The 26,220-nt window shown below is 38.5% G+C and overlaps 2 protein-coding genes across 7 annotated transcripts in view; one reads left to right on the forward strand and one right to left on the reverse strand.

Moving 5' to 3' along the window:
• APBB2 (amyloid beta precursor protein binding family B member 2) overlaps positions 1 to 26,220 on the forward strand; it is a 369,758-nt gene that overhangs the window by 18,127 nt on the left and 325,411 nt on the right. The gene's annotated exons all lie outside the window — the stretch shown is intronic.
• On the reverse strand, positions 7,390 to 8,315 carry LOC121489267 (MIT domain-containing protein 1-like). Its single transcript, XM_041752065.1, has one exon. The coding sequence runs from the start codon at positions 8,240 to 8,242 to the stop codon at positions 7,493 to 7,495; it is 750 nt and encodes a 249-aa protein (XP_041607999.1). The 5' UTR covers positions 8,243 to 8,315; the 3' UTR covers positions 7,390 to 7,492.

Here is a 26,220-nt window from a genome sequence, read left to right on the forward strand (position 1 = left end):
CAGTTTGTGGTTGTTACAACAGACACAAGAAGCTACAGGATGAATCAGACCTCCAGAGTTTGAATGCTGGCTTCACATTCTAATGCTGTGATTGATCTTAGGCGAGTTATTGAAGCTCACGGGACCTTGGTTTCCTCATCTATAAATAGGGCTAAAAGAATACTTTCCTCATGTAGTTGTTTTGAAGATAAAATAGGTATGATGCTTTTAGTAATGCTCTAACATGTAAAGAAAACCATTAATTCAAAGATATAAATGATTTTTGATCATTTAGCAAATATATATGGCAGGCCCTGTGCTGGACAGTGAGTGTCTGGGGTGAACCAAGCAGGCAAGATCTCTGCCCTCTCTGATCCTTTAGGTGATCATTCCCTCTATTAACCTGAAGAAGAAAAGGAAGTAGATTTCATGTGACATCTTCATGGGCAAGAACTGGGTGTAACCTTTTCTTTGGACCTCAGAGAGTCTGTGCAGAGCCTGTGTACTGGTCAGACAGTGAGTGTGGAGTCATATTGCCTGGGGTCAAATTCAGGTACTTGCTAGCTCTCACCTTGAGCAGTAACAAAATTTTCGACTTTCTCTTCTTATACATCCGCAAAATGGGGACATGATAGGAATCTTCCATGATAGGATTAGGTGAGGAGTAAATGAGTTAAAATGCGTAAAGTACCTAGAATAGTAAGCACCTAATAAATGTTATACTATGAAATGATCCCTGAAAGATCTTAAATTTATAAATGAATTTTGGTGATAATTATCAAGTGTGGAGAATTCAGGTATGGATCAGACATAGCTCCTTTCCACATAGACTCATGGTCAAGTTGGGAGATTTATTTTTTTTACATGTTAGTGAAATAGCATATGAATAAAAAATGATAATAGAAAGCAGAAAGAGCATGATTAATTCTCCTTGGAGTACCAGGGAAGGTTTCCCAAAGATGAGTTTTGGAGGTTGAATAGGAGTTTGCTAGGTAGCAAAGGAAAGAACTTTAGGGGAAATAAGAATAGTGTATGCAAAGGTAGAAAGTCTTAACACAATGACAGGTACAGGAGACACCCAGGGGGTACTCACAGTGGTATAAGAGTGTAGATAGGTCCTGGAGCCAGGATTCAAATTCTGCTGTGTCTCACTGTGTAACCTTAAGCTTCTTTCTTGACCTCTCTGTGCCTCCGTATTTTCTTCTTTTAGTGATAACAGGCTTTGGGGGGAATAAATGAATATATTAATTTGAAGTGCGTGGCCAGTGTAAGTGCTCAAAAAAAGTACTGGCTCTAATTAGCATTATTGCTCTTGTATTTGCTATTGGAAGACAAGGTTTGGAAGGCTTACATACTATCTTCAGTCTAGTTCACAGATTCCTGTGGGCCTGTGTAAGTGCTGCACCCTTGGGTCCGTGGACTTTCTTGTAAACAACTTTTTTTTTTTGCCATTTGCCATTGGGATCAGGAGGTAAAATGTAATGTACTTTGTTTAAATGGAGGAAAAATGATTAAGATAGGCTAGACATTGGCACAGAGCTATGTGCAGATTGCTGATTAGGCAAAATAAAAAAAATAAACCAGCATGTTGAGCCAACATAGTTTTGTTTTTAAATCTGGTGAACCACCTGTATCTAAGCGATTAATTTAAAGATGGCTTTGGTTTGTTGTTAATTGTCTCCAGATTACTCGGTGACATCAGTTTGTGTTCTGAACCACTGTAGATTTTAAAAAGCCACCACCGGAATGCAGTCATTCTGCTGGGGATGCCACCCAGAGTGGTGTGTTCAAAGGTGAAAGGGTACTTGGATTTCTGTGGCTACACTTCTCATATCTAATGGCAATTGCATAATTTTAGCCATGGTCCCACCCACTTTTATTTTTATTTTTTGAAGGAAGGGGGTCATTTCCATTGTGGTTTTTCTTTGATTATGAAAGTAAAATGTACTCAATATGACAAGGCTCAGACAAAAAGAAAATTAAAAGTAAACATCACTAGAAATTCTAACATTTGGAGATCATTAGTAATACTTGGGACAGAGCCTTTTAAGAATCCTCTCAGTTGAAAAAAAAATAAATAAAAATTAGGCCTTTCTCAACAACAGGGGCAGCTAATGCCAATGTTGGGCAAGAAGTAGGCTGATGGGTGAGGCTTTTGGAGAGATGCTTAAATAAGGACAAAAAATTCAAGAGAGAAACAACATAGGCAATATCAAATATGATATATACAGGTGATAGATATCGAGTTGGACCTCTGGACCTGGCAGGTGAATCTAGGAGTCTGGAGTTTAGGGGAGAGGTCTGAGCTGGAGCTGCAGGTTTGGGAGTATAAAGATCATCCATGGAGGGAGTGTAGGTGGAGAAGGCTTGCAAGAGCTTAGTTTCTCATTACCAAGTTAGGGTTGCAGAGATGAAGAATAGGCCAAGGAGACTGAGAAGGAGTGGCCGCTAAGGTGGGAGGGTGATGTCCTGGAAAAGTCAAGGGAAGATGTATTTCAATGGATAGATGTGATCAGCTGTGTCAAATCTGAAAATAAATCACATCTCTGTGTAAAACTGTAGTAACTATTGAAAACTTACAAATGTTCTTTGGTTTTTATCTTATTTCTCTACATTTACAGAGTTGTATTAAGTATAAATGCCCCATTCTCTCTTCCTTCTCCCTGGAGTTAGCATTGTTAATAGTTAATAGTCTGGGTCACCTTCCAGATGTGTGTGCAAATGTATGAGAGTTATTTATGTATCTATATTAATATCTATACCTATTATATTTTGTCTATAATAAATATTTTGTCTTAATAAAATATTTCAAGTAAATATCCCAGTAAGTAGAGACTAATGTATTAAATGCTGACCTACCTACTGTCCATTTTTTAAATTAGGTTTTTATTTAAATTCCAGCGTAGTTAACATACAGTGTCATATTAGTTTCAGGTATACAATATAGTGATTTAGCACTTCCATACAAACAGTGGTCATTACAAGTGCTCTCCTTAATTCCCATCACCTATGTCACCTATCGCCCTCACCTACCTCCCCTCTGGTGACCATCAGTTTGTTGTCTATAGCTAAGAGTCTGTTTCTTGAGGCGCCTGAGTGGCCCAGCTGGTTAAGAGACCGACTCTTGATTTCCGCTCAGGTCATGATCTTGGGGTCCTGGGACAGAGCACCCAGTCGGGTTCGCACTCAGTGGGAGGCTGCTTCTGGATTCTCTCTCTCCCTCTGCTCCTCCTGCTGTTCACTTTCTCTCTCTCTTTCAAATAAGTAAATAAATCTTTAAAAAAAATTTAAAAAGTCTGTTTCTTGATTTGTCTCATTTTCCCCCTTTGTTGGATTGTTTTGTTTCTTAAATTCCACATATGCCTACTAGCCATATTAAAGAAATGTGACAACTGTTCTGGATGTCTTAGAATTCATCTTTTCTTCTTCCTTATTATTGCAGTTCTACTATTTTTATTTGTGTTCTACTATTTTTATATACACACACATACATCTTCTCGCTTGTGTGCACGCATGCATGTGTTCTCCCTGTCTCCTCCTTCTCAGGCTCTCGCCCAAGTTGTGCTGTAGTTTTCAGGCAGCTGCTCTGACAGCCGCCACAGTGGTCCTGTACCCAGCTAGCTGGGTCCTGGGAGAGCCACAGAAGCAATGGTGCACAAAACGCAGCCTCCGCAAGGAACGTGTTAAATTTGCTGATGAGGGTAGCTTTGGGAAGTCCCAGGGTTCCATTTGAGAGCTCAGGAATGCTAGTGTGGGGATCATAGTCTAGGGGAAGTCTGAGGCTTTAATGCCCTTCAGTCCTTGCTTGGAATCTTAGCTCTGTCTCTAATCATGAACAGGGACAAGTCATGTCTCTGTTTATTTTTCATCCACAGACCAGAGACACCCATTCCCACCTCAAGAGGTTGTGAGGATTGTGGGAGATAACTTATGTAAGCCAAGTGCCTGAGAGAGCTCATCATGTACTAGGTACAAGTGACATACATTTCTTCTCATCTCATCTTTCCTGTTTTGCTGTTAAATTAGTGGATGAAAAAGTTTGGAGGTATGCTGTTTAAGTAGGTATACTGCAGGTATATAGAAAGGGATATTGAGATAAGAGAATCTTAGTGCAAAAAGTAGCTGACCCCACACTAGTGCTCTACTGTTTTTCTTTTTTTTTGTTGTTTTTTGTTTTTTAGTTTTAAATCTAATTTCTTAGCCTGTAAGCCTTTGTTCCACTGTGAACAGGTTCACTGTCAAGTTCACTACAGAGGTTTGGTGGTCTTCTGGAGTAGAGTAGCTAATAATTACTGCTTTCCTGACCCAGGAGAGAATAACACTTCAGAAGATCCATGCCAGCATCAGTTGTCAAAAATATCATTTGGTTAGATGTCATCAGCTATGGTTTGTGAAAACAGGTCCTTAATCACAGTGGTGAAATGAAAGGGTTGGAAAATGGACAAGTAAAATGACTTCAGATGATTTTTCATTGCTGACAAATTATGAGTCCTGCACATGTTTAGCACTGGCCAAATATTTACTGTGACCCCTTGGTCACTGCGCTGGAGGATGTGACTGGGTCAGGACCTGCCCAGCACACCAGAGGCATAATCAAATGGCGTTCCCACCCACGGCTCTCAGACTGGCCACCCCACTTGGTGGTGTGACTTGCATTAGCAAAAGCCATCTTCTCTTACACTTGGGTTTTCTAGGGGTGGGGGGTTGAGAGAAAAATAAAAATCAATGAATGCATAGAATAAAAGGAATTTAAAAAAATTTAAAAAAAAACAAGAATAAAAGGAATTTAAGACCTATTGACTTGTCATAGATGGATCCCAAGTTAGTAATCAAGTAGGTCATTGATGATTGTTCATACCCATGATTTGATCATCCTAAGCACACAGGCATTAACAAAGGGGAGAGGAAGCTGTTTATTGGCTGATGTGGACAAAGGAGGAAAATATATCTGGTACAAGTTTTCCATCCCCCAGTTCCTGGTCTCATGAGTGGCATATTTCATAGTTCATCATTCTCCTTCCTGGGGTGGCCAAGGCTGCTATAAGGGTGATGTTGGTGGCCTCTAGGACATGACATTATTCACTGGGTCCCTGCTTAGCTCCTCCGTAAAGAGAGTTAAATCTATCCAGTTGGTCTCAAGGCATCATCTATATGGGGAATGGTGGGCCAGCTATAGCTGTCTCCTAGCTGGCCTGAGTTGCCCTTCCCTCAGCCTTTTGCTGCTCTTGTCTATCAGAAAGAGACTACCAGCTCCTTACTGGTCCATTTCTCCAAAAGCTCCTTAATCACAATAGGGAATTAGCTTTCATTGGCCTTTTTCTTTTCAGATCTTCTTAGAAAAGAGGCTTTTTATTGCTTCAACTGCTTTATCTTACTTAGAAGGTAAAGTTTAGGGTATTCCAGGAATCAAACCATATTTTATGGCCAGGTATATAAGACTAGCATATAGGTTATCTCTGATGCATAATCTGTACAACAAAACATTGGACACCAAAACACACACACTCAGTAGCCAACCCTGATTATATGGAGGAGGACTTTATCTCTTTTTTTTCATGACTCGTAGATGCTCTTCTTTTCTCACTTCTGATGAGATGATCACAGAACTTTAAGAAATAGCCTAGGTAGCAAATTCTTTTGATATGGTAAGTAAGCTTTAGAAAGCAAATGTACTGCAGTGAAATCAAACTAAGCAGTATGTGAAGCTGTGGAGCATTTTTATTTCTTCAAGGATGATAATACTAGGGAATTAGGTAAACTTTTTAATGAACACCCCCCCCCCCCAGGATGTGTAGGATTGAGTTTTTCCATTATGTATGCACCTGTGTAGCCATTACCCCAATCAAGATAGAGAACATCTCCATCACTCCTACAGCTTTCTTCCTGCTATTCCACATAGTACCTCTGTCACTAGATGAATTTCCCCTGCTTTGATCTTCATGTGAATGGAGTCATACAATATGTGACCTCTCATGTTGCCTTTCTTTTGCTCAACCATCTGTGTTGTTGTAACATTAGTTCATTTTTGTCTATTGTGTGTAGTGGTATTCCATTATAAGAATATACTTTAGCTAATCCACATTACTGTTGACAGACACTTGTTTCCCAGTTTTCGCCTATTGAGAATAATGGCATTGTGAACATTTTTGTATATGCCTTTTGGTGGACATTTACCATGCATTTCTGTTAGGTATATTTGAGGTGTGAGATTGCTGGGTTGTGAGGCATACATATGTTGTTTAGCCTTAATGAAGTCTTTCAAAGTGGTTGTTCAGGTTGATCTCCTCACCAGCTATGTTATGATGCCACCACTTTTTAGGGACCACCATCCCTACAGATACCAAAGCTAGAAACTTCCTATGTCTTTGAGATTCTTTTCTTTTGCCTCATCCAAGTATGCATCAACAGGAATGGCCAGTCTTCCCAAATGTCCCTGGACTGTGATTTATCTTTTCAGTTCTCAAGTGTTTTCATTTTTTTTTCTACCTTGAAGATGGTAAAGCTGCTAATTGGTTTTTCTGTCTCTAGATTTTCTTTTCTACAAGTCAATTTCCGAATGTTCCCCTAGAATATAAAGATACATAAGTAAAAGCACTCATTATAATTCACAGGTCCTTTAATGTGAATTGAATGGGACTCTAATTTAAAACCAGCTATAATGTAAAGTCTGAATTCCTTTGCATAAATATACACTGGAAAGAGTTAAAGACTAATGAATTTTCAACCTACTGGGGATGTCATTTGGGAAACACACATACACAGAGAAAGGAGAGAAAGAGGAAGACTTTTGCCCTTTGCCTCTGCAATAAGATTTGGCTTTAAAAGAAGCTAAAATAGGGCAGTCCGGGTGGCTCAGCGGTTTAGCACCGTCTTCAGGCCAGGGCGTGATCCTGGAGACCCGGGATCAAGTCCCACATCGGGCTCCCTGCTTTGAGCCTGCTTCTCCCTCTGCCTGTGTCTCTGCCTCTCTCTCTCTCTCTCTCTCTGTATCTCTCATGAGTAAATAAATAAAATAAATAAATAAAAGAATTTATCCATGCCTAAAATAGGCATGGATAAATTCATGTCACAGAAATGCATAAGAGTACTATCTGTTTAAGGATCTTTCAGGTTAGATTGTTTAAATCTTGATGGCTCCTGACACTTTATGAATGTATATGTTTGTACATAAATGCATGCATTTCTCATTTAGTTCTTAAAACGACCATTTTAAATTGGTATTAATTATAGTATCCTCTTTTTGTAAGTGAGGAATGGGGACCTCTGAGGAGCTGAATAACTTGCTCAGGGTAACATGGATAGTACTTGATGGTTTGGTACATATAGTCAAGCTTTCTGACTTTTTTAGCACAGGGTCATTAAATTCAGTTTCTTTTTTTTTTTTTTTTTTAGAAATATAAAAAGTTATTGTTAAATTCATAATTATAGGAATGATCTGTCCAAAGTAAAAACAACAACAAAATCAATATTAACTTAAAATAGAAATATATAATACAAATTAGGTGACTACCCGTCATATTTTTTTTGTGTGCTTATTATGAAAAATGTCCACTGTGGTTTCATGACATGGTCTTAAGTCAAAATCACAATATCCAAGGGAAAATCGACTCTGTGGTTTCTTAAAATAATCAAGTCCCCTTCCAATCTTAATCATCCATCCATTGTTAAACCTAATTTCTCGGTCATGTACTGAAGAAGAATATTCTAATTCCAACAGCACTCCATGATCTTGGAGTGACTCTTTTATTTCTTGCAGGCCACTACTTTGCTGCTGTTTCCCACTACCTTCATCCAGAGATGTGAGAAGATGAATAGTTTTTACTTTACATGGTTTCTTAATAAGCATCTCACAAAATCGAAGAAAGTTATATAGCTGATGAATCTGTCTGATGTAAGGATCTTGTATCCAAACTTCTGTAACTGTTTCATTAAGGTATTGTTGAAAAAGTGACTCATAACTGAAACCAGTTGCATTCTCTTCTATTTTAATCTGCTTATGATATTTTCCATCTTCTTTTTCTTGGTCCAAGTATTTCTTTACTATTTCTGCTTTATCCATGTAGCCAGAAATTTGTTTTCGGAGATCACGTTTCTTTGTATCATCTTTGGTACCTCTCAGGACCTGCATGAGCAGGTCAGTCCCCTCCTGGTAACACACCAGGGCCTGCTGGTACCGGGAATCCGAGTCCAGTTCCATCGCCCGCTTTAACACCGTGAACGCAGCCACGCTCTGGGCATCCTGCTCCTTCCCGTACTTGGCCATAGTTCCGAAATCCTTAAATTCAGTTTCATCTTTTCTGTGTGGGGCTTCTATAGACAAGATATGAACTTAAGAAACACATTTTATATAAAATCTTTGACCATTGGCACCAATGTGTGTTGTTATGATTTATGTTTCTCAAACAAAATATGTTTATTTTCTTTTCTCATGTGATAAAAATGGTAAATAGTAGAAATGGTAATAATCTGGCAAAAATGGTAAATAGTAGAAAACACAATAATAGGGGCACCTGGGTGGCTCAGTGGTTGAGCATCTGCCTTTGGCTCAGGTCATGGTTCCAGGGTCCTGGGATCAAGTCCTGCATCAGGTTCCCCGTGGGGAGCCTGCTTCTCCTTCTGCCTATGCCTCTGTCTCTCTCTCATGAATAAATAAATAAAGTCCTTAAAAAAAAAAGACCCATAACAATAAAAGAGTACAAAAAAGAAATTTTAAAAAATCACCTGAAATTCCACCAGTTACGTAGGTCTTACTTTTTAATAACATGGAAGGCAAAGGACTATTGTCCTCCTACCTGAGCTCCTGTTTTGTATCATCATGTCTTCACATCATCAGGAAACCAAATCAGGTAAAATCTGGTGAGCTTTCCTGAAGCTCAACTCTGACCTGACTTTCTGTGCTGTGGTGATTTGGATGTTAATACTTGAAATAAATGAAACGGCATGATACAGAATAGCGCTGTCATACTGATGTGCAGAAGTCATGACTTTTAGTGATAAAATTAGGTTCTTTGTTTCCATGCACCTAAAATACTTGTTTATGGTTGTGATAGTTTCGGAAGGAACATGCAGTGTATCAGGTGTATGGGATTTGGAGTCCCGCCAGGTCAGGATTATGGTGCTGGCTTTATGGCTTCCTAGTGGTATAGCCTTTAAGTAAGCTTCTCGATTACTTTGAGTCTCAGTTTTCTCATCTGAATCATTGGAGTAATACCACCTAATAGTGTTGCTGTAAAGACCTAGTGGGATCACGTGAGCACCAAGGCAGTTGTGGTTATTTTAATAATAGTATGCTCTTTGTTTATGGTCAGCAGTAATTTGTTTCCAAACAAAGTGGAGAGCTGGATTTCAGCAGTGGTAATAGTGTTTCTTTAGGGTTGCATAGAATCTCATTTTTTGGGTGGTACAGTAGTTGGCATAGTGGTAGGGGATGGCACATTGTGCTTTGGAACTTCTTGGATTCTGCTTAATGACAAGCAGGTAGCAGAGAACTGAAGCTCGCAGTTGCAAAGTGAGCGTGCATACCCGGCCCTGCAAAATTAGGGTGCATACCAGACGAATGAATAACATCCTAATTATTATCCTACGTTGGAGAAAGTCTGGTAGGATTGTGGCTTCAGGCACTTTGTGAGACCCAGCTTTTTAAGCTTGCAAAACAGTGATTACTATTTTTAGTTTAGTTTCTACCCTTTTAAAAAGTGTAGTATACTCCTTGCTACTCCTGGATGATTTTATGTATTTTAATTAATGTTATCTTATTGCGTTTGTGCCCCAGGGCTGCTTTAGTGAAAGATGTAATTTCAGAGGGTTGATGAAATTAGATAGGTCTGACTGGGAAGACTCTTGTTATTCATATTTATGGTTATAAAATATTTCAGGTCCATCTATGTATGACATTCCTGCGCTGTAAACACACAGTGTTCTGAATCCATCTGTCTTAGAGTGGTTCAGACCAGTAAAGTAATAGTAGCTCCAGTGTGGGGGTGGTTTTGTTGAGTTTGGTGTTAAACATGGGTTTACATTTTTCCCTTAAAATCTCATCATGCAATTATATATAAAAAGATGAAAGTGGTCCTATAGACCAAACACAAACACCTCTACCCTCTGGCTTTATTGCTTTATAGGCAGACCTTGCATATTCCTAGTTGGCATGAGGTTTGTGACAGGTAGGAATCAGCCTAATTTGAATCTGAATGAGTAGCCAACTACGGAGCAGGGGAAGCATATTTTAAATAATTTGCCAGAGCTGAATGCAATTGGTCTTGCAATATAGTGAAAGACAGTTCTCTGAAAAAGTAATGTTTTGAGTAAGGCTTGAAATAAGACCCAGTCAATAGGGATCCCTGGGTGGCGCAGCGGTTTAGCGCCTGCCTTTGGCCCAGGGTGTGATCCTGGAGACCTGGGTTCGAATCCCACGTCGCGCTCCCTGTGCATGGAGCCTGCTTCTCCCTCTGCCTATGTCTCTGCCTCTCTCTCTCTCTCTCTCTCTCTCTCTGTGTGACTATCATAAAAAAAAAAAAAAATCATTTGAATTAAAAAAAAAAAAAAAGACCCAGTCAATAAAGAGAAAAGCTATAATAAACTATTTTGGTAAAATGCAGGGCAGAGTTTTTTAGTGGGAGTTAATTAACATATAAGATGTCACAAATTACTATTAACAGTAATGATACAGTATCTCCCCTACATTAAAGGTTATTGTCCTGAAACTCTCTTGGTGGTACGACTTGAGGTGGTGAAATATAAATCCTAGGAGGAGAAGAATCAGGAGTATCAAGATAATAAGTGAATCTTAGGAACTTTGTACACATTTTTTTTAACATTCCTGTAAAGTCAAGCCGCAAAGTGCACTTTAGACATCTCATGCAGAGTTTCATTGTAATAGTGTGTGTTCCTTTTACTTTATGACAAGTAATGACCATTTTATAAGGCTTTTGTTTTATCCAGGGTTTGGTCTCCTTTCCACATAGTCAGTGCCTCTTCCTCTCTGCCTCTTTCCCTTCTTTCCATTCAGTCATTTCTTGTTTTGAACCAGGCACTGTCCTAGGCTTTGAGAACATATTGAAAGAAAGCCCCTGCCCTCAATAAGATTACATTCCAGCCAGGCAAGGCAGGTAAGTGTAGCGAGCTTAGTGAGGTACCCCAGAAGCAGATGCAGGGATGTAGTTTGGGAAACAAGAGGCTTTATTTGGGGTCAGTACTGTGAACAGGAAGGGGAGGAAGCAGGATTGGGCACAGGGAGAAGGTAAATGAAGCTGCAGGTTTGACAAAGCCTCAACCAGCCTGCCAGAGAACTCTGGATTGCCTTGCACTGAGCCATAACCTCACTCCTTTATAAACTGGGTGTGTTGTATAGGTATGGCATGCCCGAGAAGGGTATCACCTAGGGCAGGTGAGGCAACTCTCTGCAGCTAAGACTGACCCTGAAAAGGGAGGCCGAGGAGGCCGTCTGCTTGCAGGTGACTGCTGAGTCTTAGCAGTGCTTCTCTCGGTCTACTGCAATAAATATTTAAGTATCTGGTGGTGACACATGATGGAAAAAAGAAATCTAGATGAGGTGGATAGAATGGGAGGAGGAGGCCTTTATGGGTTATTTGAATGGAGATCTATAGGAATCCAGGGCGTTGGGGCAGAGCTGTCCAGGGAAGAGCCAGAGCAAAGGCCCCACAGAGGAGTGTGCTTGCTACAGCAGGAGAGCAACAAGGAGGCCAGTGTGTGAGCCAGGGTACAGTCATGTGAGGCCTTCGGACTGTTACAGGGAGTTCCCCTTTTATTCTCTGTGAAGTGGTGTATTAATTTGTAGGGCTGCCCTAATAGAGCACCATAGACTTGGTGGCTTAAATAATAGAAATGTATTATTTCACAGTTCTGGATGTTAGAAGTTCATGGTCCAGGTATTGGTAGAGTTGGTTCTTGTGCCTGTGAGAGAGAATCCCTTTTTCCCTCTCATCTAACTTTTGGTGGTTTGCTAGCAATATTTGACATTCCGTGGCTTGTAGATCTCAGACTCATCTTCACATGGTCTCCCTAAGTGCATCTCAGTTTCCAAATTTCCCTGTTTTATGAGGGTACTAGTCATATTAGATCACAGCCTACCCTAGTCTAATGACTTCTTCTTGACTAATTACATCAGCAATGACCCTGTCTCCAAATACAGTAACATTCTGAGGTACTGAGGGTTAGGACTTAAATATATAAATTCTTGGAGGACACAATTCAATCCAAACTGGTGGGAAGCCATCAGAGAGTTTTGAACAGATTTATGTTTAAAAAGGATCAGTCTGTTTTGTGGAGACGAGAATGATGGAAATGTCAGAGCATTTTTTTTTTTTTTTGGAATAACAAAATAAAAGTTTATTTTATTAGAATTAGGAATGTTCTTTCCCTCTGGGCAACCTGAACAGTCCAGTTACAATGAAAATCTAAGAACAGTTATTTCCACAGCACAGGGTGCTCTATGCACAAAATTACAGGGTTAGGAGCATTTAATCAATTTACCGATCTGATTGTCTCACCAACCCGCCCCCTCCCATCCCCCAAGTGCTCTATACCGGGATTTGTAGCTAAAAGATTTTGTTACATCAAGTCCTTTTCTCTCTTGTACTAAATTTCAGTTCCTAATTGTGGCTGAACCACATTTCACACTGCAGATTCAACCATTTCAAATCAAGTCAGTCAGTCTTGGATCTGTTATATATGTGTGTATGTATACACATGTGTATTTAATATATTTATTTAAACACACATAAAACACATACAATCTGGGTTGCAGCAAATTACACAGAATTTAGAGTTTGATGATATCATATGCTACTCAATTTTACCACTGTGTGTATCCTGAGCTTTGGATCAAAATTTTATTGAAAATCATTTAAAGTCCATCTACTGCTCAATGAATTGTTCAAATGAAGCATGCACTTTCAAAAGACAATGTAACTGCCCTCAAGAAAACTAGGAGACCCTGGTGCTTACCGTGAATAGAGCCCTCTGACAAAAAGACTTAGGTTGGTGAAATAGGGAAGCTGTCATACAATATGGCTTGCCTATCCTTGTTTGGTCCATGTTCATGTTGGGGTCACTGAAGCTACTAACAATGAAAGCAATTAACTCAGGGAATTCTGTCAAATATGGAGATAGCTGTTAAAAGCTTGGAAGTTCAGAAAAGGCCAGTTCACCTTGATCCAAAAGCAGCCATTACAGTAATCTAGGCAAGAGATGATGGTAGTTGGGCTAGGGAGTGAGAGATGGCAGTAGTAAGTGGTCAGGTTCTTGGTACAAAGTAGAGCTGATTTCCTATTAGACTTGATGTGGAGTTAGAGGGAGAGAGTGTGAGCAGAGGCAGGGAGCAACTAGAAGAATAGAGGTTTACTGAGATGGGGAAGGCTTTGGGAGGAATTTGGGGGTAACTATTAATTTGATTTAGGGCTTAAGTCTGTGATGACTATTAGACATCATGTAGAGATATTGAGTAGGCAGTTGGATATATGAGAGATTTTGGAATCTGGAGTTCAAAGATGAGAAGGGACCAGCAAAGAAGACCTGAAAAGGGGGAGTCAGTGAGATAGGAAGAGAACCCAAGATGAGGGGAAGGCCTCAGAAAGCATGTAATGAATGTGTTTCAAGAGCATGTAATTATCCAGTAGGATGAGGATGGGATTGACTGTTGACTTGGGCAGTATGGGGGTCATTTGTGACCTTGGCAAGAGCAGTTTTGATAGAATGATAGGGATGAAAGCCTGGTCGGAGTGAACTCAATGGGAGGAGAGAGAAAGTAGAGGCTATAAATACAGACAGCTGTCGATTTTATGACTAGCTCTTTGACGAGCTTGCTGAGGACTCCTGTTCACCTCCGAGATGCAGAGTAACTGAGATCCTAGAGATGGAAAAGCCTTTGGGAAACCTTTCTTTGACTGGCTTGGAATGGAGGTCAGATACTTCTCTGACTGCCCCTCTTCTTTTGCAGGGTGATTTAACTTTATGCTCATTAAGAACTTCATGCCCAAGTATGTAATGTTAGCCCCTCTCAGACAAGTTTTATCTTCTTTCCTCCTAATAGTATGGTATAGTAACACTTGAGTTCTTGAGGGGTGAGTAAGGGAGTGTTAGGGTTATAGAGGATTAGTCATGAAGTTCTAAGGGAAGAAATATTTGACCTAAAAGGAAATGTATCTGGGCTTCACTTAGGTGAATAAAGAAAATGAAGGAATTATACATAATTAGCTCTCAGGATAATTTACATCCAAAAACAATTGTAGCTGCATTTCAATTTCCTCCTTCCCCTATCTTAAAATCAAGAGTTATGAGCGAAGTATAATTAACAGACTTGAGTTTCATCTCTCATTTTCCCAGTCTGCCAAGGTAAGAGAGCAGAAGACCCAAAAGGGCAACCCAAGATGGGGAGTGAAACACAAGTGCCTTGAGTTATAACCTTCCCTTGCTCCCCTAGGTGCTCGGAAACCATTTGGAAAAGACTGCCTATGCCTGGAATTGGACATGGGTAAAGGTGTGAGCTTAAACTTTCAGGGAGACATGTATAATTCCAGAATCAAAGGAGCTATTAAACTTAGTTTTTACAAGGCTGTAATAGGTCTGAAAAAAATATTTTTGACATAAATGATAGAATGAAATTGGATCATTGATGTTCTTCCTGCTTTGACAGAGAGCACCTATTAAAATTGCGCCTGTTCTATTGACTCACAGAATTCATCTGACCAAATGTGATTATTTCTGTGAGATGAAAGGGACTTTTGCTTTCAAGAGTGTATTACTTTCTGCCAGGTTTACGTAGGGGGAGAAAAAAGGGAAGTAGAATTAAACTGCACAACGAGAAGAGCTTTAGATTTAATAAAAGGGGAGCTTTTCTTAATGAGGCTCCTTGAGGCTGGTCCTGGCTTCCCTGCAGGATTTATAAATCACTCCCTCCTAGATGATCGAGGTGTGGGAAAGGCAGGGTGATTGGGAGACCTTTAAGGGGGAGAGGGGAGACCCACTTATGTTGGAAGAATACATCTGGGCAAATTTAATGCTACTTTTAAAGACAAGCAGGCAAGCAAGCAAGCAAGCAAGCAAGCAAACACAACCCCACCAGCCAGTAGATTTTCTTAGGCTTATTTGAGCCTCATGGGACCACAGTGTTTGCAAGCAGTGTGTCCTTGTAGGAGATAGCTGGGAGACAGACATGCAGCCTTATCCTGATGGAGGTTCTTCATGGACTCAAACCTTTGCCCCTGGAGACAAATCATTTCTTAGATTTCTGTCCATTCTGAGTGTTACTTTGTTTTTGCAGCCACCGTCTTGTCTCATCTGAGATTGGCCTCTTTAATTCAGCATTGAAATTTAAGTAGAAAAGAAAGAGGAGGATTAGTTGGGTATTGTTTCTATTAAATCTGGTAATGAGTTAGCATGTTATTGAATACTGCTTTGTATGCTTCCCCCCAAGGCTGTAAAATATTGTCATTTCAAGATAAGGAAGAGTCCTGGGGATGCAGTTGTCATTTCTTCTGAATCCACATGTAATCTAGCATTATTAACCCTTTGTCGCTCTTCTTCATGCCCGTATATGTCTGCTATGGGGAATTGTAAATAAAGCCAGCTGTGTTAAATATTCATAGAATTGATTTTCACTTGTTTAAAGTCTTCGGTGATTTATCTTCAGTGAGTGTTAATACGGCAGTAATTCTGCATTACATTTCTTGCACCAACATTTAATTGATACTATATTTCACAAGGATTATTGCAGGTTTATTGCTGTTGTATTTAGAGTTGTGGTTCTATGCTAGTAATTCAGAGAAATAGGATCCTTGAATCTGTTGTTTCCATTTTAATCGTGTGTACTTTTGAGCTGACAAGTTTAAGAAGGGCTGTTAACTCTTTAACCGACCTGCTGGATAAAAACCATTTTGGTGGAGTAGACCTGGGGATACTTTGCTTGATGATGTCATTGTATTAACCTAGGGTTTTTTTTTTTTTATGATAGTAGTAAATTTAATCTATATTTCCTTTTTAATTGCTGTACTTTATATTATTTAATGGGTATTAATGTTTGCTTTACTTCTCTGTTAAAGTACCTGGGACATCTCAGCCTGTGTGAATGGCAGCAGTTGTATTGCTTTTTAAGCAAGTTGATTTATGTTGTTATTCTCTTCCGGAAACTTCAGTAGTTCTTCAGAGCACGAGGACAATGGTATCCTAATCAGTTATTGTGTGATCCTGTATAGTTCTCTACAGAACCTTACATAATGTAGCACTTAGCAGGTTCTCACTATTGTATTGGAAGAACAAATAAATGTTTGTATAATGAAAAACTTTTTGTTTAGTGAATTCGTGGATGTCTATACAGTAAAAATGGTGCATATGTGACACAGTGGTAGGCCCTGAAGGAAGGAGGGTTTGCCTCTCAATCAAAGTCTTTAATAAATATTTGCTTAATGGATGAAAAGTGGGAAAAGAGGTAGGAGGCAGTTCTAGGTGGGTAGAAGGGGAGAGTAAAAATTGCAACGACTAGAAAGTATACGGCAAGGCCAGGGCTTGAGTGGATTGTATTGGATTTAACATGGGCATCTGGAAAGAACTCTAGACTAGGAGTTAATGCACTTTGGTTTTTTGCCACTTACTAAGAATGTGACCTTGGGTGACCCTGAACTCCTGGGCCTTGGTTTTCTCATCTGTCCTACCTTCCCCAAAGCCTCAGTCAGAGGCATAGGTGAGAAAATTCACATGAGACTATTTTATGACCTGTGATGAGTCATTCATATTAGAGTGTATGAGAATTATGGGTGATGAGGTTCATTTATCCATCACATATTTACTGAGCACCTGCAGCAAGCCATGCCCTATGGTAGCAGTGGTGGGTAAAACACAGGCTTTGCCTCTTATGCTTTCATTCTAGTGAGTGAGAAAGGTATTAACTAAATAATCACCCAAGGATGTAATTACCGACTGTTCCAAGTACTGTGAAGTACAGTGTGCTAGAAGCTTATTCTAGCCTGGGCTAAGGATAGAGCATCATTCTGGCGTGAGTTTATCCTGTACTGTGAGGAGTCTTTATTTTTATTTTTTAAAAGATTTTCTTTCTTTATTCATGAGAGACACTGAGAGGCAGAGACATGGACAGAGAGAGAAGCAGACTCCATGCAGGGAGCCCGATGTAAGACTTGATCCCAGGACCCCAGGATCACACCCTGGGCTGAAGGCTGACACCCAGCTACTGAGCCACCCAGGCATCCCGTGAGGAGTCTTTAAAGGTTCTTGCTGGGAGTGACCTAAACCCAACATTGCTTTAAGAAGTTGAATCTAGTGGCTATGTGTAGAATAGACTGAGGAAGGATTGAGGTCTGGGAGAAGAGGTAAATGAAGCTACTGTCCTATATATCTATCCTATATCTATGCTGTGACATATATATGTCATATATATATTCTTAGAATTGTTTAGTGTTCTAAATATTTAATGTTTATATTCTTATGCAGGATTTTCTAGGGTCTTGATGTTTATATGGTTTTCATTTGGGATATTACTGAACTTCTATTTTTAGTTAGATATGAAGTTAACACAAAATATTAGCTAATGCTTTTTATGGGTTCTTCTGTGCAGCAGAGACACTGCGCTTAGTGCTTTATATATATTATCCCCTATTAATGGTCAACAACTACATGCGGTGTCAAGACCATATTATCCACCTGTATTATCTCATTTTACAGATGAGGAAACTGAAACTCACCCAAGGCTATATAGCTGGGAAGTGGGACTTGGACTCAGGCCATCTAGTTTCAAGTGTATGTTCTTAATCACTTCTTTATCATTTTTTCACTTAAAAAAGAATTAATTTAAGTTCTATGAGAGAAGATAAAGATGCCAGTAAAGTGGTCTTTAAATAACCACAGTGAATCCGTTCCTTTTAATATATTTCCTTCCTGTTTTTTAAAAATAAATTTTTGTTAATTATAAAATTAGGTGGAAAACCTATTAAAAGGCAAACCTTTTTTAAAAGTTTTTTTTTTGTGGCATTATGCATTTTGTTATGAAGAATTGTGAAAGTTTAATAGTTCTTGACGTTGCTTTGTGCACTACATATCTTTCCATTTTTACTTTGTTCATGACCAGAATAATTATTAGCTACATCAGTGAGTGGTGTCCACATCTGCTCACTGTGGTAGATCTTGTGTTTGCCTCCCATCATACATTGCCTATAAAAGCCCGGTTCAGTGTTGGGCATATATGTAGTTGTAGGGCAGTAGAATCATAGCATGGATAGCACCTGTGGGGTGTACATAGCTGAATCTCTGAGTTCACAGACAGGGACCCCAAAATTAAGGTGAGTCACTTCCACAGCACCATGGTACAAATTTTGGACAGACCAGAGAGCAGGACCCAGAACATCAGCCCACTGTTCCCTCACATACTTGCATGTGAAGGGTAGCGGAACATGGCACCCCAGTATATGACTATAGGAGCTCAGGATGTGTCACTCCAAAATACGTTGTTTTAGTATGTTGATTACTTCAAACTGTAGGCACTTGAAAAAGAGCAAATGCTAAAAGTAGCTTTCTCTAAACTCCTCTTCTTTGTCTTTAGGCAGATAGGAACTTAGTTGTTATTAATTCCATCCCTGGAGTTTCATCAACTGGGGGAGATTGACTGTTATCACAGGAAAGGAGACTAGAAGTGACACCACATCCAGACAGACTTTGTTACAAAGTGTCATGCCTCCCATCCGTTCTTTTCAGGGCCTACTCCATCTTTCCTAAAAATCATTTACTCTCCCTTGAGAAGCTTACATGCCCTTCCCTTTTCCCTATTAAGATGGTAATTAAGCCCGAATTCTAAGCCACTTCTTTGAGTTACTCATTTTCCCCTGGGTATCTTCCATGTTAAATGCGGTTACACATTAATAAACTTGTTTGTTTTTCTCTTGTTAATTTGTCTTTTGCTATAGGGGTCTCAACTAAGAACTTAAAAGGGTAGAGGGAAAATTATTTTCCTACCCTACACATGTTCTATGCCTTTTTTTTTTTTTTTGCATGTTTCCATTCTATTTCACTTATGTACTATAATTGACAGTGGAAATTTTGTATTAATTCAACTAAATTCTAATACTGTGAAGTTAGGGTGGGACACACTCTGGCTGTTAGTTTAGAATGAGTTTGTGCTCAAATAATTTCAACTTGAGTATTAATAAAATCCTTAAAAATTTTCCTATAATTTAAATTTTTGTCAACCTAGAATGCTTTATTAAATGAGATTTCCTGTGTTAATTTCCCTCATTACACTATTTTACTTTTCATTTATGTTGTTTATTTTTCCTAACACTAAATAAAACTTTAATCCTGAGCTGTGGGTCAATCTGGATAAGCTACAAAAAGTCTGAATTCAAAATTAAGCTAAACCTTTGAATTTAGTTTGGTTTATGTCTCAGAATCACTGCCATTTTTTGCAGTGAGAGTAAGAGAAATCTTTTGCAGTATCTCCTAAAGGAGTTTTTATATATTGCTTTTGATTCTGCTTTGTTTCTTGACTTTTGGGCTCTGCCAGGGAAAAATGACTCTTTCTGTCTAGAATAACCCCGTTTATCCCATGAAGGCTCTGCTTTAATTTTATTAGTGCTGTTAACTGCTAAAAAGTACATGCTCTGCAGGAATTGGGTGTGGATATAATTTTACTGAGTAAGAGACATATGCTTTGCAGTTTCACAAATTGTTTCATTTTCTTTATTTGGCTGGAATCTCTTTTTGGATTCCTTATGCTTTTTGTGATTGGTGTTATCACCCAGTAGTTATGTCTCAGTAACAGAGCTGGGAGGCCAAAATCTCTTGAATATTTTGCACAGAATTTTGTGTTTACAGTATAAGCTCTCTTATCTGTGATTATGACCAGCAACTAATCAGTTAAAGTGGAGAAATGTAAAAAAAGAGTTACATTCATATCTTAAATATTTTATTTTAAACTCAAACACATAAATGTGCAGCCATTAGCTGATTTCTGATGGAAACCTGATAAGTGGTTTCCATGTTGTTTTTTGCACATACAATTGTACCCGTGATGCATGGTCTACTTGGTTTTCAGTTTGAGTTGCTTTAAATTGTTAGAAGATCTTTAAGATACTTGTGAACTTCCTGAGTGCAAAATACTTCCAGATTTTTGTGATTTGCCTCCAAGTCTTTTGCCTCACACCTAAATAATGGCTGTTTTAGTGTTTTATTTTTATTGAATTATTCTACATTATTCAGATATTCAACTTCAAAGAAACATTAGTTTTTCTGAACTCATATCTTATATGTTTATGTAAAATTTACTAAGTGTTTATATATAATTAAATTAGAAGAACTGTTGGCATAAATAGGGTAGGAATTTAATACATCTGACCCTAGGAAAGGATATAGCATGATTGATAGGAATAGATTACTGTTTCCCAACTAATGGGTAGGGATGGCGTAGCACATTTTACTTTCAATCTGCTGTGGAGCTATACTTTTATTAATGAAAAAGATAAATAATAAAGACATATAAAATACAAGCCTTAATTTTTTAATGTTTTAGAAACAACAGAAATAAAATTGCGTGTCAGTAAATATAATTGGAACAACATGATATAGGGAGAAAAATGACAAAATCTGTATGTTCTTTAGAAGTGTGCATTAGCAATTCACATAGAATCACTATTACTCTTATTAATTTGTTATTCTAGTCATAACTAAACAAAAAGTTATGAGTGAAATGGTGATTTCCCCCTATTAGATATCTCTGTGTATACTTAAAAAAAAAATATTTATTTATTTATTTGAGAGAGAGAGAGGGAGAGGGAGAAGCATATTCTCACTGAGCAGGTTACATCCCAGGATCCTGAGATCATGACCTATGCCAAAAGTAGATGCTTAACAGCTGAGCCACCCCATTGCCCCTCTGTGTACACTTTGAAAAACTCCATATATATGTAGTTATGTTTTTAAATTAAGTTTATTTTAATTATAGTATGGTTAACATGGCATTATATTAGTTTCAGTTGTACAATATAGTGACTTAATAATTCTGTACATTACTGTGCTCCTCATGATAAATGTACTCTTTAATCCTCATCACCTATTTCACTCATTTCCCCACCAACTTCCCCTCTGATAACCATCAGTTTGTTCTCTATAGTGAAGGGTCTCTCTCTTGGTTTGTCTTTCTCTCTCTCTCTCTCTCTCTCTCTCTCTTTTCTTTGCTTATTTATTTTGTTTCTTTAATTCCACATGTGAGTGAAATCATATGGTATTTGTCTTCAACTGACTTATTTCATTTAACATTATACTCTAGCTCCATCCATGTTGTTGCAAATGGCAAGATTTCATTCTTTTTATGGTGAATAATATTCCACTGTGTGTATCACATCTTCTTTATCCATTCATCTATTGACAGATACTTGAGCTGCTTCCATAATTTGGCTATTGTAAATAATGCTGCTATAAAACATAGGGGTGCATATATCCCTTTGAATTAGTGAGGAAACGCCATAGTGTTTCCTATAGTGGTTACACCTGTTTGCATTCCCACCAACAGTCCACAAAGGTTTCTTTTTTCTCCACATCCTTGCCAATACTTGTTGTTTCTTGTGTTTTTGATTTTAGCCATTTCTGAGTGATGTGAAGTGATAGTGTAGTTTTCATATGAGTTTTCCTGATGATGAATGATGTTGAACATCTTTTTGTGTTTCTGTTGGCCATCTGTATGTCTTCTTTGGAGAAATGTCTGTTCATGTCTCCTGTCCATTTTTAAATTGGATTATTTATTTTTTGGGTGTTGAGTTGTACCAGTTCTTAAATATTTGAACACTTGTCCCTTATTGGATAAGTCATATGCGAATATCTTCTCTCATTCAGTAGGTTGTCTTTTAGTTTTGTTGATTGTTTCCTTCACTGTGCAGGAGCTTTTTATTTTTATGAGTGCCAATAGTTATTTTTTAATTTTTATTTCCCTTGTCTCAGGAGATATATCTAGAAAAAACGTTCCTATGGAAGCATTTAAGTTTTTTTTTTTTCTTCATTTTTTCATGTCTCAAATACTTTTTGCTTATTAACCTGTTTAGGGTGGGTTGGTGACAGCTTATCTCATAAATTGTTTATGGTTTTGTTTTAATAACACTCATGGTGGAGGAACTGGTCTTACAAAACTATGTTGATAAGAATGAATAAACACATGTTAAAGCGATTCAGCAAGCTCTAGATCTTCATTTTCTACTTCTCTTCAGAATGAAGTGAGTGCTGCTGCCGTGTCAAAATTCACCTCTGTCCACCATGGTAGCCAGTTCCAACAATTTATGCTTTAAATTTATGGTCAAATTTAAATGATTTTTTGGATGAAGGAAAATTTCTGGATTTTAATACCTGTATTTGCCCCCCAAAATTAACAAAGTAACCTTGAACTATTATCTGTGATTCTCCTGTGCTTAGTTAGTAGGCAGGTGGCACCACTCACCTTGCAAGGTCAATAACGCCGGAACTGGTTGATGAGACAAGTTCCCTATGCAGGTATTTGGAGGTTACAATCATGCCTAAAAGCTATGTCCATCTCTAAGTGCTCACTCTCCATTTCCTGAGCAGCTGGTAACTAACAGCTTGTAGATTGGCATCCCTCTCTGGACCACACTTTGAGAAGCCCTGTGCTTAAGTAGCATCCGCTACTAGTTGTGTTCTCCAACATCAGTCAGTATTCTCTATAGAGGGAGTGCAATATGTTGGTTAATTTGGCAAGGTGGTTAAACAGAGATGGGTTGAGAGATTCCCTTTTACATAAGCATCCTCCCCCGCCCCCCTGGGAGAAGAGTTATAGCTGTCACGAGATTCAAATGATCAGATGTATACGTGTGCATATTTGTATGTATTATATATCTGTTTATCCCATGATTGTGAGCGTAAGAATCATGCTTTCATCCGACAGAGTTCAGGAGATGCTCCTCCAAACTATGTTGCTTTATTATATTGATTACTATAATGTAATTGATTGTATTATATTGATTAATTTAAATGTGAAAAAATAGCAAATGCAGTGAGAAGCTTAGTCTGAATTCCTCTTATCTACCTAAAAACAGATCCTCCAAAAAAAGGAACCCCATTGTCATACAATTCCCTCTCTGGGAGTTTCATCAACCAGCAAAAATGGACTCTTATCACACATACCATACCCAGACAGACTTTATAACAAACTATCATATCTCCCATCTGTTCTTCAGGGCCCATTCGTCTTTCCTAAGAACCATTTACTCTCCTCTGAGAGGCCTACACGCCCCACTCAATTTCCTGTATTAAGATGGTATATAAGCTCTCAAATCTCACTGCTTTTTTGGGTATTCATTTTTCCCCCCTGTGATGTTCCCCTGCATGTAATATTAAAAGTTAATAAATTGGTATGCTTCTCCCCCTGTCCATCTGCCTGTTGCCAGTTTATTTTATAGACTCGGCTATATAATCTAGGAAGGTATAAGGAAAGTCTTCCCTCTCTTACACATCCAACTTTGAATTACTCACTCGGTTTTGCATGTAACTGCTAGGTATTGCTTTATATAACACACATTTCTGGAATGTAGCCATTTATTCAGTGGTCTAGAGCCAAGTTCTGTAAAGTGTTTTCTTCTAAGGAAACAATACACTCTAAATTCTCATTTCTTCCCTGGTCAGTGGGAATCTGCCTACTTATCCCCTAAGAAATCTCAGTATTTGGGTCCTTGTTTCCTTTCCCTGAGTGTATTGCCTGGGACCAGCAGGATTTAGTTTCTGTTACAGTGAAACATAACCTGAAATAAGGATCAACATGGGTGTTTTAATCCTTCATTTTTATATTTTAAGTAAATTGCAATTTTAAATGACTTTAAATCCCCTTTATGAATAAGGACTACTTGGGAGAACTGTGATTTATCCTGCTTTTATTAGTTCATTGTTGAGATAGAAGCAAGTTTTTCATGTTTTTAAAGCAAATGAAGGGGCATCTGAGTGGATCAGTGGTTGAGTGTCTGCCTTTGACTCAGGTCGTAACTCTGGGAAATGAACTAGGGGTGGGGGAAGGGGAGGTGGGCGGGGGTGGGGGTGACTGGGTGATGGGCACTGAGGTGGGCACTTGACGGGATGAGCACTGGGTGTTATTCTGTATGTTGGTAAATTGAACACCAATAAAAAATAAATTTACAAAAAAAAGAAATAAAATATGTCAAATGAATAGATACAGTAGCACTCAAATCAAATCCCGCATCAGACTCCCCACAGGGAGCCTGCTTCTCCCTCTGCCTAGGTCTCTGCCTCTCTCTGTGTCTCTCATGAATAAATAAATAAAATCTTAATAAAATAAAATAAAATTAAAATAAATAAAATAAAATAAAATAAAATAAAATAAAATTAAATAAATTAAATAATAAAATAAAATACCGAAATCCTCATTGTGGCCCAGTGTCCTGCCTACTGGTCTACCCTCTCATCAGTGTTCCTCTCCTTCTTATAGAGTACAGTCCCTGAGTCAAGCTTGATCATCACTTCAAAGACAGTGCAAACTATAGTCTTTGAAATGTCTTCCTACTTCCTCTGTGCCCCCATCACACACACTTCAGCTTAGCAAATTTACACTCATCAATATTTATTCAGGTTTCAGCTTAAATATCACTTATTCAGAAACACCTTCCCTGACCAATACTGGGCCTAGATGAGCACCCTGTCTGACATTGTCACAGCACTCTATCATTTCTCTTCATAGAACCCACCACATTTTCTAATGATTTATTTGTAAGGTTTTTCATCTTCCCTATTGTTTGAAGCATCCCAGAGCACAGGAACTAAGGCTGGTTTGCAAACCACCACATCCTGATGCCTGGAACAGTACCTTGTACTTTAGAAACTGAGGTGGCAAAAAAAAAAAAAAAAAAAAAAGGAAGGTTAGGTGGATGATCCCAATCAAGTCCTCAGCTTATTTGGAGCATTAGAGGATTAAATGAAATAAAATATGAGAGGATGTGGAGAAAGGGGAACCTTCCTGCACTGTTGGTGGGAATGTGAACTGGTGCAGCCACTCTGGAAAACTGTGTGGAGGTTCCTCAAAGAGTTAAAAATAGACCTGCCCTACGACCCAGCAATTGCACTGTTGGGGATTTACCCCAAAGATTCAGATGCAATGAAACGTCGGGACACCTGCACCCCGATGTTTCTATCAGCAATGGCCACAATAGCCAAACTGTGGAAGGAGCCTCAGTGTCCATCGAAAGATGAATGGATAAAGAAGATGTGGTTTATGTATACAATGGAATATTACTCAGCAATTAGAAATGACAAATACCCACCATTTGCTTCGATGTGGATGGAACTGGAGGGTATTATGCTGAGTGAAGTAAGTCCGGAGAAGGACAAACATTATATGGTCTCATTCATTTGGGGAATATGAAAAATAGTGAAAGGGAATAAAGAGGAAAGGAGAAAAAATGAGTGGGAAATATCAGAAAGGGAGACAGAACACGAGAGACTCCTAACTCTGGGAAACGAACTAGGGGTGGGGGAAGGGGAGGTGGGCGGGGGTGGGGGTGACTGGGTGATGGGCACTGAGGTGGGCACTTGATGGGATGAGCACTGGGTGTTATTCTGTATGTTGGTAAATTGAACACCAATAAAAAATAAATTTACAAAAAAAAATATGTCAAATGAATAGATACAGTAGCACTCAAAAAAGGATAGCTATTAAAGTCATATCAAAATGAGATCACTCTAAATATGCTTGAAATTTACCACTGATTTTTCTTTCACCTAATTGGGGGGTGGGGAGGAGTCTAGCAAAAGATGCCAAATTGTCATTTTTTTCAATAATACTTTGCCACGTCAGCTCATTTTAGGATACTGAAAAACTTCAAATTGCAAGATAGAACATCAAGAAAGTAAATGCTTCTAAAATTAACACACTACACTTTTTTCTTTTTACTCTGAGATAAATCTATACTCATCAGTACATTTTCACTTCCCCTTGCAGCCTTCACTGTCACCTGCTCTTCCAAAATCCTGGTTATTACCACCCCAAGGACAACTCCCTTTTCAAACACCAAAGACTCTACTAATAACTTTCTTAAAAATGAGTTTCAACTATCACTAAAATTTTATTTGCTTTTTTTAAGATTTTTATTTGTTTATTCATGAGAGACAGAGAGAGGCAGAGATTATTTTAAAATGATTATTTTTAACTTTGTATTTTGAAATAATATCAGATTTTCAAAAAAGTGACAAAAATAGTACAAAGAATTCCCTTACATTCTT

This window comes from Vulpes lagopus, chromosome 4 (assembly GCF_018345385.1).
Source record: "Vulpes lagopus strain Blue_001 chromosome 4, ASM1834538v1, whole genome shotgun sequence".
Lineage (NCBI taxonomy): Eukaryota > Metazoa > Chordata > Mammalia > Carnivora > Canidae > Vulpes > Vulpes lagopus.

What these genes read in the sequence shown, in the direction of transcription:
- LOC121489267 (XM_041752065.1), bottom strand. Translation starts at nt 8,242, where the DNA reads ATGGCCAAGTACGGGAAGGAGCAGGATGCCCAGAGCGTGGCTGCGTTC.